The sequence below is a fragment of the Typopeltis vanoorti genome, chromosome 15, assembly GCF_054136105.1.
Source record: "Typopeltis vanoorti isolate ZY-2024b chromosome 15, IOZ_Tvanoo_1.0, whole genome shotgun sequence".
NCBI classification, from domain to species: Eukaryota; Metazoa; Arthropoda; class Arachnida; order Uropygi; family Thelyphonidae; genus Typopeltis; species Typopeltis vanoorti.
The window spans coordinates 34,768,984-34,781,939 of record NC_143563.1 but is presented as its reverse complement, the minus strand read 5'-3'; the positions used below and the strand labels follow the sequence as shown (position 1 = coordinate 34,781,939).

The window sequence follows — 12,956 nt, the reverse complement described above, 5'->3', positions numbered from 1 at the left end:
TTGGAATTGTCAGTTATTGTTTAATTTGAGTTAATATGTACTGAAGATGCCTGTGACACACAGGTGAAAATTATACTATTAAATAATATTTGTACGTGAGTTTTTTCCGTTATTAATTTTGTATAAATATTTTATTATAACAAATAAGGAAACTGCATAATCATATTCTAGACAGAGATTAATTTTGTTCTGACTAGTTTTGCCATTAAAATGATGTCTAAAAGTAAAATGGAAAAATGGTAATAAATGTTAATACAGAGATTCCAAATACCCAATGTCATTTAAGTTCCATCTAGTAAGAGGAATTATCATTTTTGAATCATTCTAGATGGAACTTGACATTTGGTATTTAGAATTTCTGGATGGAGGGTGTTTGGAATAAATCAAGGTCAACAACTAGAAGTCTTCTTACAAAAAATTAATAACTTTCATAACAGAATCAAATGGGACTACATCTTTCCTAGGGGATCCTTAGATAGTTTCTTATCAACATCTGTCTTTTCCAAACCTTCCTTCTCAGGTCGCCATATCCATCACACTTATGCTCATCATCCATTACAGAAGTATGGTTTCATTAAATGCTTTCTTTCAAGAGCACATATCTGTTCCTTTCTGAACTACTTAAATTTCTACAATCAAAGAAACAGCTACTCTCAACTTACAACCTCAAAACAATAGAGAAAATTATCAACTTTTTTTATTCAACCTTTATTAGAAGAGATGACTCACAAAGGATCTTGATCTCTTGTATTGCATTTTAGAACATATCTCTTGTATCTTAAAGAAGATAAATATCTCTATCACATTCAAGCCTATTAATTCTATCAGCTCTATGATAACATCTCCAAAAGATAAAATTCTACCTATACTGCTACCTAGAGTCTATTCAGTCCAATACAAATGCCAGCACTTGGCATTTGTGTTGTACAACCACACATAAACATATTTAGAAACAGGCTAATCTGCTTCTGCATCTCTGAACATCAATCCTAAACTGCCTCCAAGAAATGCAACAAGCCTGGTATAGAAAAACATAGGATTACTAATACTAGCCACAGAATGCTCTGACATGATACCAAATTAGTACAGAGACATTCCCATAAATATGAACATCTCTAAAGAAAGTGCTAAAGGTACATCACCCTAATCCCAACTATAACGATGAACTTTCTGTGCCAAAATTCTGCAAAATTATTATCAAGAACTGCTTAAATATTATATAATGAATGTTTATTTTTTTTAATATTTATTCTCACTTATATACATACACTTCATTTGATCCTAATAGTATTGTTTTTGACCTGGCTGCCTGCCAACTGCATATAAGGAAATATTCCATGTACCTTCATTGTGGTTTGATTTTTTTTTAAATTTGCAACTATAATACACTGAAGATGGTTCATGATATGCATACCAAAATACCTGTATTTTAATCAGTCTTTGTCAATTTTAAATATTCATCTGTGATTGTGTCTCTGTTCAAATGAATACCACACAGTTATTCCTTAATCAATATACCACATAAAGAGTATCACACACATACATGCCACAAAGAGATTCAAAACTACCCACTTGACCCACCAGTCTGATGATATCAATCATCATCTAGTTTAGCTACCATTCAGAATCTGATATGCAATTTGTGTGTGTTTTGGGTGGGCGATGAATTTCATTGTCCAGTGTGACACCACTGCCCCACTTTGTTGGAGGCTGAAGTGGCTTGAAAAAAGTTCCATGTTTGAGCTATAGAGCAGGGTTTCCATACAATGCAAAAATAAATAAAAAATTACAAAAAATATATATAAAACTAATAAAAATGAAAAGAAAAAAAAAACCTTAGCCCACCCATGGTGCAAATGTACTATCGGTTTACTAATAATCTTTTGTGGGTGGGAACCACAAAAAATATATGTGAAGTACTGAAATATACTTAAAGTTACATTCTTTTGCATATTTTTTTATCATAGTTCTGTAGATGATTAGATCATTTATTAATTTTTTCAAACTACTATAAATATCAAGGATATTTATAGTAGTTTGAAATTATGATTTCAAACTAATCATTATGATTTACAATTATATATAAAATTAATGAAATCTGATTACTCTTGATTTTTCTTCAATTTTATAGTTTTTAGCAGCTTCTAAAACAATGTTGCCTTTGTTGCATTATCTTGTCTATATTCTTCTCAAAGTCCTCCCATTACTTCTGCTTAATTATTTTTAAACATGACTATGCTCTTAACTAAACGTTCTTATATTTTTCTCTATATATTTTCAAAGAGCACATGCTGACTTACTAGGCAATAAATTTTAATATAATTTTGTCTTTTTATACATTCATGGAGTGCTTCTTTAAATTCCTATATCCACCAAGGGATTTTTATTTGTCTATCTGTACAAATGACTTCACATTCTTTTCATATAGAGTCAATTAATGTTTCTAAAAAAGAAACAAAAAAGCTGACTGTGCCCATGGATCCCTAAAGAATGATTCTTATTTTCCATCTATTCTTTCACTTTCATAAATCTCTCTCTCTCTCTCTCTCTCTCTCTCTATATATATATATATATATATATATATATATTAATGTGACTCCCATCCATGAAAGGTTGTTGACCTATAGTATGTTAGCACCATTAACAGGCTAAGGATTTTTTTCTCATTTTTATTATTCTCATCTCATCATCATCTTCCTTTTACCTTGCGGTGTCAAGGGTTTGTTAATCATCAGACCTCAAACTGTTCACAGGATAAGGTGGTCAGCCCTATGCCCCAGTGTATCCTATGTCCTGTAGTGTTGAGTTCTCAAGGCCGGTTTGTCTGCTTTGCGGGATGAAAATCCCCAGGATAAACTGGGGGAAAACCCTGCTGTCCACGCCCATGACCGGCTAACTTGGCTATGGCTGAGGAAGATCCTTCAGCTCCTCACATCACCGATGGGAATCGAACCTAGGACACTCCTTCCCCAGGCATATGGTTGTGAAGAGCGTAACCACTAGGTTAACAGAGCAGACTCCTTTTTATTATTAATTTTACTTATTTATTTTTGTATTTTACTTTTTTTACATAATCTGACAACCACATTTGAGATATCAAACATGGAACTTTTTCAAACCACTTCAGGCTTCCAATAAGCATGGCAGTGGTGTCACACCAGAGGAGTGACACCACTGCCATGCTTATCATAAATCACAAGAGTAATCAGATTTCATTAATTTTATATATAATTATAAATCATAATGATGATATAAAAATATCCTTGATATTTATAGTAGTTTGAAAAAATTTGTAAATGATCTAATCATCCACAGAACTATGATAGAAAATATGCAAAAGAATGCAACTTTAAGTACATTTCAGTACTTCATATATATATTTTTATGTGGTTCCCACCCACAAAAGATTATTAGTAAACCTATATTACATTTGCACCATGGGTGGGCTAAGGTTTTTTTTTTTTTTTATTCGTTTTATATATTTTTTTGTAATTTTTTATTTATTTTTACATAGTATGGAAACCCTGCTCTAGAGCTCAAACATAGAACTTTTTTTCAAGCCACTTCAGCCTCCAATAAAGTGGGAGAGTGGTGTCACACTGGGCAATGAAATTCATCGCTCACCCAAAACACACACACACACACACACACACACACACACACACACACACACACACACACAGATTGCATATCAGATTCTGAATGGAAGCTAAACTAGATGATGATTGACATCATCAGACTGGTGGGTCAAGTGGATAGTTTTGAATCTCTTTGTAGCATGTATCTGTGTGATACTCTTTATGTGGTATGTTGATTAAGGAATAACTGTGTGATATTTAGGAGATGAAATCCATTTTTCTCCTAAAGACAATCACAAATATCTATGCTCACAGCATGATTCAAATCCACAGCTATTCAGCCAACCATGCCAGCTATGTGTGTGTGTGTGTGTGTGTGTGTGTGTGTGTGTGTGTTACACTGATGTTTAATTTTTATAATGAAGATGCTATGCAGGTGAAAATACCACATATGAAATGAGGGTTTCACCCAATAATATTTGCATATTTTTTTCAGATCACATCTGAAAGCTATTTAATTCTGATTTTTTTAAAACTTCTGTCAATTCAATTCTACCACCTCAAACACCATCATAATAAACTGACCAAAGCTTATGCTAAAAGAAATTCTCCATATCTATCATAATAAACTATTTCTGTAGTTTCTACAAGCCTCCTTTATCATGATATTTATGTTCATCCTGCTTAACATTAAGTGATCCAATTTTAAATCCTGTATACATTCCTACTAGGAACCAGTCGAGATATTACTATCAATAATAATAATATAAGTGATGAGACTTTGTGTGTGTGTGTGTGTGTGTGTGTTCGTGTTCTCTATGTGGAATTTATGAATATCTTTCTGTTGGAGCATAATGCTATTAACGATAGAAATCTAATGGGTACTTTGTAATTAAAATAAAAAGCCAAAAGGCTAGTTTTCTGACAATTGAATAGATATTAAATGGATAAGAATCCTATATTGTTATATATATAGCCAGTAAGTGAAACTCAAAATCGATAACTACGATCTATGAGTTTCAATGCCAAAAAACTATTGGCGAAGGCAATTCGAAGCAAAGGTGGAGCAAGCTCCCTCACTATTCTTGATATTCTCTCATAATGTAAAACACAGCTCCTAGGAGATGTAATACTGTCATTACATTATGAGGGGAGGTCACTACCCAGACCGGTTTCAACCTTTTTTGAGGTCTCATCAATGAGTAGGTAGACCTGGAAAATATCAAAGCTTAGTGAAAAGAACTTACATACCTTCACTATACGAATGCCATAAAGGTGTGCTTGTATTTTGTAATTAAAATAAAAAGCCAAAAGGCTACTTTTCTGGCAATTGAATAGATATTAAATGGATAAGAATCCTATATTGTTATATAGCCAGTAGGTGAAACTCAAGATCGATAACTACGATCTATGAGTTTCAATGCCGAAAAACTATCGGCGAAGGCAATTCGAAGCAAAGGTGGAGCAAGCCCCCGCACCATTCTTGATATTCTCTCATAATGTAAAACACAGCTCCTAGTGAGGGAGCTTGCTCCACCTTTGCTTCGAATTGCCTTCGCCGATAGTTTTTCGGCATTGAAACTCATAGATCGTAGTTATCGATCTTGAGTTTCACTTACTGGCTATATAACAATATAGGATTCTTATCCATTTAATATCTAATGGGTACTTATCGTGATTATTAACCTTGCCCTTTTCTTCAAACTTTTCCAAAATATTCCTGTAGGTCTGGGATTCATTTACTAATTTGCTGCTTAAACCTCCTAAAAAAACAGCTTTTCCTTTATGTAGTAGCCTTTTACATATCTTTAATATCTTACTTCTTTCCTAGTGGCACCCTTCAGGAGATGTAGAAATTATTCACATCATTCAATTATAAATTTTCAAATTTATACACATTACTCTACATGAAAATGCATTCCTTTCAAGAAACTTATCATGTTTAGTACTGAATACTATAGCTATAGCCTCCTTTCTCTGACCCCTAGCATCTTAGTAAATCATTTTAAAAACTTATTAGAATGATCATGCTATTTTGGCTGTCTTTTTAATCTTGATAATGCAAACTAAGTTGACAAAGTATGTCTTAATACCTTCCGTTCTGCTGGCTCATCCACTTTTTTTCTCCATGCTTCATACATTAATAGTATTTAGCTTTCATTTCTGTTGAGTAACCAACTTTACACTGTTACTGATCATATTCATCTTCCTGAGCTTGACACACACACACACACACACACACACACACACACACACACACACACACACACACACACACACACACACACACACACTATTCTTTATTTCAACTCCTACTGACATAAATATTAAAGATATGGACCAAGATCAGCTAATAATAACTGCATTTTTTTACAGTATGTTATAAAAAAATACTCACACGGAAAGTTGCCAAAACTATTCTGGTTACTTTTTCCTTGGCAGCTTCACTTAAAATATCAGTCAGAATAGGAACAACATTGAATCTGAATAAAATAAATTACATTTCAGTGGATGATCTTCGAATAAAAATCAATAATTCAACTGATTATAACATAAAAGTTTTAATATAAATTTTATATTATAAAGAGAAGACAACAATTACATAATAAAACTATTCCTATATTAAGATGCAAAAACACTCAACCTAATCATAACAGAAATAACTCTTAACAAATATAAAACAAAATTAGCTCAGAAAATGTTATTTCAATTTTAGATAAAAAGCCAAGATAAAGATTTCTCAGTTTCTGAGAGATTTCTTCCCCCCATCCCCACCAAAAATTAAAAATAAAAATAAAAATTCCTGTTGCACTGATTTGTTATCATATCTTTAAAGGATAAAGAAAAAATTATTTTTAACAGCTTAATATTTTATATTTCATTTGTATGTTTTAAATACTAACTTTTTTTTTTTTTACTTAAATGAAGTTTTTTCAATCATAATTGCAGCCCAGAATTGATTTACCTCTTTATGCTATTCATTTTCTGTAGCATAATAAATAATCATATCTGTTCAAATATGTCAAATCAAAAAGCTTGTTATTTCAAGCAATACATTATATGAATTATTTAATGTTTAATGCTTAAGTGATTTTGTTACTGTTTAGAACAAGTAGCTGATATCACCTAATCTTAGAACTTTTACTTTGTAAGTTTGAACTTCAGCACACTGCATCAAAGCAAGCTGAAATACAAACAGAAGGCCAGGGTGCTATGAAAAAGAGCACTGTATGCAACTGGTTCAAAAAAAGTTCATGACTGCAACATCACTTTCAAAAGCTCATTACAGAAGCCAATCAGGCCAAAATGGATTGTCAGCCAAATTTAGCTCCAAGTTCAAACTGTAATATATATATATATCACTTCACCAACTAGACAGGTAAGTAGGAGCTACTCAAATGTCCTCCCTAACTATTACCAGAGCAAGTTTCATTCTGCTGATGCCTGTAAAGAATTAAATAACAGTCTTCGGGATGATCATGTCATCAAATGAATTGATATAGATAAACAGTGGATCTATTTTAACAATTAAAAGAGGTTTAAAATCAGTAGGTCAATTTCCAAGTTAATAGGACTTGGTTAAGAAGTCAGTTCAAGAGCAATGATGGGCATTTCATGGAATTTCAAATGTAATCTGCTTTGAGACCGTTCTAGAAGAGTGCACCATAAATGCTAACTTTATTATTATTATTTTCCTGCCTCTCCATAGAGACATAAGATTCACCAAACTTGTTGCTGCATTACACTGACAATTTCCATTCACTTGCCCACCTTCCCAGAATATTCAAGTCTTCTTGAAGAGCCTAAACATCAGCACTATTACTAATAACCTTCCCAAGTTTCACTGCAAACAACTGAATATCTCCCTAATATAGTGACAATATCACTGATGTAAAGATCGAACAACAATGGCCCCAGTGCTGAAACCTGTGGAACTCCACTTGTAACCTTTCTACTTCTCGATACTGCTCATCCATATACAACTCTCTGAATATCTACCAGAAAGCTAGTTAAAAATTCACTCCATTAACCCATAAGGGATGTCTATGGGAAAAGCATCAGGGAATAGAAATGAATTCATATGGAATTAAATGAAATTTATAAGAATAGGAATTATATATGTGGAATTACAAAGCGGGCAACGATCACAGATTTAGAAACCAGCTTGGAGCAGTATACTAGATGGAAGAATTTGAAGGAAGAGAGGTCAGTAGTGTATGGGATACTTAAGAAAAAATTGTTGTTAGCAATGGCAGATTATATACCTAGAGTGAAGAAGATAAAGCGATGAAATTAAATGGATGACTAGAGAATCATCATCATCAAATTCCTGACTCTCAAGGGAAGTATAGGATTTTATGAAAGTACTACATGAAGAACTTACATCATTACTAACTACCTATCAACAATTTTCCTCCAAATCAATCTGTTATCTGTCAAGACTCCAACTTAGTAGATCTTATAAGGTAATTTTTACTGTCTCAATCCACCTATATCTTGATCTTAGTCTAGGTCTTTTTCCTGCTAACCTGACAGAGAACACTTGTTTTGCTCTCTCCTCTCCCATTCTGTTTAAGTGACCATTCCACATGAGATTAGCTCTGCTAACACATTCCTGGATGCTAACAATGTCAGGCTCTTTCCTCGTTTTTAATACGATATTGCCATCTGTTCACATCCCTTATCTTTCTCGGGATTCTCATATCTGTGGTCTCTAGTCTTTGGTCAAGTGTTTTACTTCTGACCCAGCTCTCAAATCCATAAGTTAAAATTGGTTTGAACACTGTCTTGCATACAGTTAATTTAGTGTTTTGACTAATTTCTCTTTTATTCTATATAATTTTATTCAGGGATAATATACATTCTTGTCTGGGACCAAATTTAACACCAAACCATCTTCCTGTACTTCCTTCAATTCTAAAATCTGACTTACAACTCAAATAAAGACTAAGCATTGGTTGACATAATACCCCATTGACACCATATAACTAACATTTTGAACTTGTCATATGCCTTTTGCAGGTCTACAAAACTTAAATACGTATCTTTGTTGCAGTCCCATTTCTCAACAATTTCTTGTAAAGTGAAAATCTGATCCTGACAGCCTCTATTTGGCCTGAATCCAGCTTGTTCTTCACTAAGCTTCCCTTCCACAATCCTTCTCAACCATTTCTGAAGTATACTTGAGAAATGGTTGAGATCTTGCCAGGAACACTCAGTACGGAAATACCTCTGTAATTCTCACATTCAACTTTATTTCCCTTTTTATATATGGGTACTATGAGAGCTTTACTCCATTCATCTGGAATTTGTCACTCTGTCCAGGCCTTCTGAACTATGCAGTGCAGCCACTGCAAGACTTTTATACCTCCATACTTGAGAATTTCTGGTCAAATATCATCTACTCCTGCTGCCTTTCCACTTTTCAAGCTTTCGATAGCTTTTTTTTTCTACTTCAAGAATGGATATGTATTCCTGATTGCATGTGTACTGAGTGCTTTTTTTATCACTGTGCTGTCACTGCTTGTTTCATTTAGCAATTTTTGAAGTAATTACTCCCTATATCAAGGATATCTTTTTCTCCAGTTTTCATGTCATCTTTATCATCTCTCATTCCTTTTACAGCATTCTTTCCTCCATTTCTGAGCTTTTTCTACAGCCTCCAGAATATTTTGCCACATTTGTGATATTTATTTTCTATGTTCTTGCCAAAGTCTTCCCATGACTTTTGTTTAGCTAGTTTTACACAGCGTTTAGCTTTCTTATATTTGTCTATGCATACTCTAAGAGCACAAGCTGGCTTATTAGCCAGGAACCTTCGATGTGCTTTCTTCTTTTCCTTCATTGCCTCTTTAACTTCCTATCCACCATGCCGTTCTGATTTTTCTATCCTTGCAGACAGCCTCACCACATGCTATCTGGCTGAATTAATCAAGTTTTCTTCAGGGATTGCCACTGAATCTCCAAGGTTTGGTTCCTGTTCTCAAACTCTTCCATTTTTTCTTGAATAATGTTTGTGTATTTAATCTACAGTTCACATCTCAGAGCTGCTCAACTTTTATTCGCTTAAAAACGTTCTTACATGTTATTCTTTTCAATATGAAATTCAATTTTATTCTGCTCAAGACTAAATGATGATCACTTCCAACTTCAAATCCTCTGTACACGCTAAGTGTCCTGAGCCAGCGAGAAAACATTACTATCAACAATAATATGGTATTATTCCTTGTCTCTTCTCTCCATGTGAATTTATGCACATTTTTATGCTGGAATGTTGTGTTAGTGATAACCAGTCCATGTCCCACGGAGAAATCCAACAGGTATTTGCTATTATTATTAGCTTTGCTCTTTTCTCCAAATTTTCCCAAAATATTTCAGTATATCTGACAATCATTTCCTACTCTGCTATTTAGATCCCCAACAAGGACCAACTTTTCTTTTTTCAATGTGTCGGCCGCTTTCTCCAAAGTCTCAAAAAATTCCTCCACTTCTACCTTAGCAGAACCTTCTGTGGGACCATAGCCACAAATTAGTCTCATTGTCCTGTTCCCCATTCTGATATTTGCCCACACCACTCTACTTGATGTTGCCTGCCATTCAAGAAGATAAGCCTCATAGTGTTGAATATAGCTGCTACTCCTTCTTTTCCATGATTGTTATTGCCTGAATATAGCATTTACCCACAGTACTGATGTGGTATAGTTAAACAACCATTCATGGGTTAGATTCCTATAAAATAAATAAATAAATGAATATACCATCCTGAATATTTGTTTCTTAAGTGTTTATATCACTTTTATTACATTTGACTCTTTTTGTGGTGCTCTTTTCTAAGGTTCCTTGGCATCTTCCAAAAGTATTTTGCCAACATAATATGCATCTTTTATCATCACAATTCCTTTTGTTTAGCTACTTTTGCTCATAATTTAGCTTTCCTGGGAACTTATCACATGTACTCAATTCCTAGGAAAGGAACTGCAGTTCTTCATACATTACTGCATATTTGGTTAATGCTTTCTAGAATAACTAATAACTTTAAACATCAAGCATTCTTTACATATTACTCCATCTCTGAAAACAACATTATTCCAAACACACCTAACCTAACCACAGAATACAATCACCATATCTTGGGTGATGCTTCTAAGAATCCCTTGAAAAATCTTGTCTTGGTACAGAAAAGAGCAAGTAATTTGATTAACTACCCATCACCTGCCAATTTACTTTATTCTCTTTTACAAAGACATGAAATTTATGTTGTCAACATATTCTACATATATTTCCTTTGCCAATATTCATCCGGGTTAGCATCGGAATTTCCCCAATCTTTCTAAATCTTCAGGGACAGATTTAGAGGACATCTAGCATTCTAGTTACAACCCTTAACAATTCAACTCCAATTTCACAGAACAAACTTTTCTTCCTCTTCAGTCAAATCCTCTACTGCTGTTCCTTGGAATTTCTTTTCTTAGTATTTTCTAATAAGTGCTATCTACACGTGTTCTAATCTAATCAAGAAATTCCTTTTTCTTCTTAATCTTTAGTCCATCTATGCAAACAGTGTATGTAAGGTAGGTTGATCAAGTTTTGTGATCTCCACAGGGAAAAACTTAGTAAAACTACCCAATGAAGGCAAGCACTGGCCTTCTGCATTTCTCAACATCATCAAATTCCTCACATTTACCCTCAAGGGGTGTACAGGATATGATAGTACAACATGAAAAATTTACACCATTACTATCTTCCTATCTACAATTTTCCTCCAAATCAGTCTATTACTTGTCAAGACTCCAATATTATCATTATTAGATCTTATATTTCTATCGTCTAAGGCACATTGTACCGTATCAATCCACCTATATCTTGGTCTTCTTCTGGGTCGTTTTTCCTGCAAACCTGCACTTGTTTTGCTAATCTTTCCTCGCCCATTCAGTTTAAGTGACCATACCACCTGAGAGTAGCTCTGCTAACGCATTCCTGGATGCCGACAATTTCAAGTTCTTTCCTAATATCCTCGTTTTTAATATGATATTGCCATTGATGCCATCTGTTCACGTCTCTAATCTTTCTCAGGACTCTCATATCTGCGGTCTTTAGTCTTTGGTCAAGTGTTTTGCTTCTGACCCAGATCTCAGATCCATAAGTTAAAACTGTTTTGAACACTGTCTTGTATACAGCTAATTTAGTGTTCTGACTAATTTCTCTCTTATTCCATATGAATTTATTCAATTGACTTCCCACCATACCAGCTTTGCTGATTCTGTTGTCTATTTCTATATTTAATTTACCATCTTCAGTAAAAATTGTGCCTAAATAGCTGAAATGTTTTACTTATTCCACAGGTTCTCCATTCACAACACAGTTGATATTTTCAATGATTCTGCCTATTTTCATTGTCTTTGTCTTTTTAATACTGGCCTTCATACCATATCTATTACAACAGTTATTCAATTTAGTCAGGGAATCTTGCAAACTTGTAGTGGTTTTATTTAGAAGTATAACATTGTCCGAATAAAGCAAAGAGCTGACATTAACATCTCCAATTCTGATATCATGTTTAATACCAATTTCCTTCATAATGTGATCCATATAGATAATGAATAACAGAGGGAATAATGTACATCCTTGTCTCACATTTAATTTAACATTAAACCATCTTCCTGCACATCACTCAATTCTAACTGCCAACTTACAACTCAAATGCAGACTAAGTATTGCTTAATATAATGCCCCATTGACACCATATAACTGTAGCATATTGAATGGCTTCTCTCTTAGCACCTTGTCACATGCCTTTTCCAGATCGACAAAACTTAAATACAGATCTTTGTTATATTCCCATGCCTTCTCGACTATTTGTCTTAAAGTGAAGATCTGATCCCGTCAGTCTCTATTTGGCCTGAATCCAGCTTGTTCTTCACCAAGCTTTTCTTCCACAATTCTTCTCAACCGTTTCTCAAGTATACTTGAGAAACGGTTGAGAAACTTGCATAGATCTTGCCAGGAACACTCAGTAGGGAAATAGCTCTGTAATTCTCACATTCAATTTTATTTCCTTTTTTATATATGGGCACTATGAGAGCTCTACTCCAATCATCAGGAATTCGTCCCTCTGTCCAGGCTTTCTGAACTATGCAGTGCAGCCACTGAGACTTTTATCCCACCATACTTCAGCATTTCTGGTCGAATATCACCTACTCCTGCTGCCTTTTTACATTTCAAGCCTTTGACAGCTTTTTCTACTTCAAGTATGGATATGTATTCCTGACTGCATGCCGGTTGAGTGTTTTTTACCACTGTGCTATCACTGCTTGTTTCATTTAGCAATTTTTCGAAGTAATTACTCCATACTTCCAGGATATCCTTTTCTCCTATTTT

At 34.0% G+C, this 12,956-nt stretch overlaps 1 protein-coding gene across 1 annotated transcript in view; it reads right to left on the bottom strand.

Annotated features, from left to right (window-relative positions):
* VhaSFD (V-type proton ATPase subunit VhaSFD) overlaps window positions 1-12,956 on the bottom strand; it is a 130,790-nt gene that overhangs the window by 59,324 nt on the left and 58,510 nt on the right. Inside the window, exon 8 of the mRNA XM_090405842.1 lies at window positions 5,977-6,061. Within this exon, the coding sequence (XP_090261968.1) occupies window positions 5,977-6,061 (85 nt within the window). The remainder of the gene's footprint in view (window positions 1-5,976; window positions 6,062-12,956) is intronic.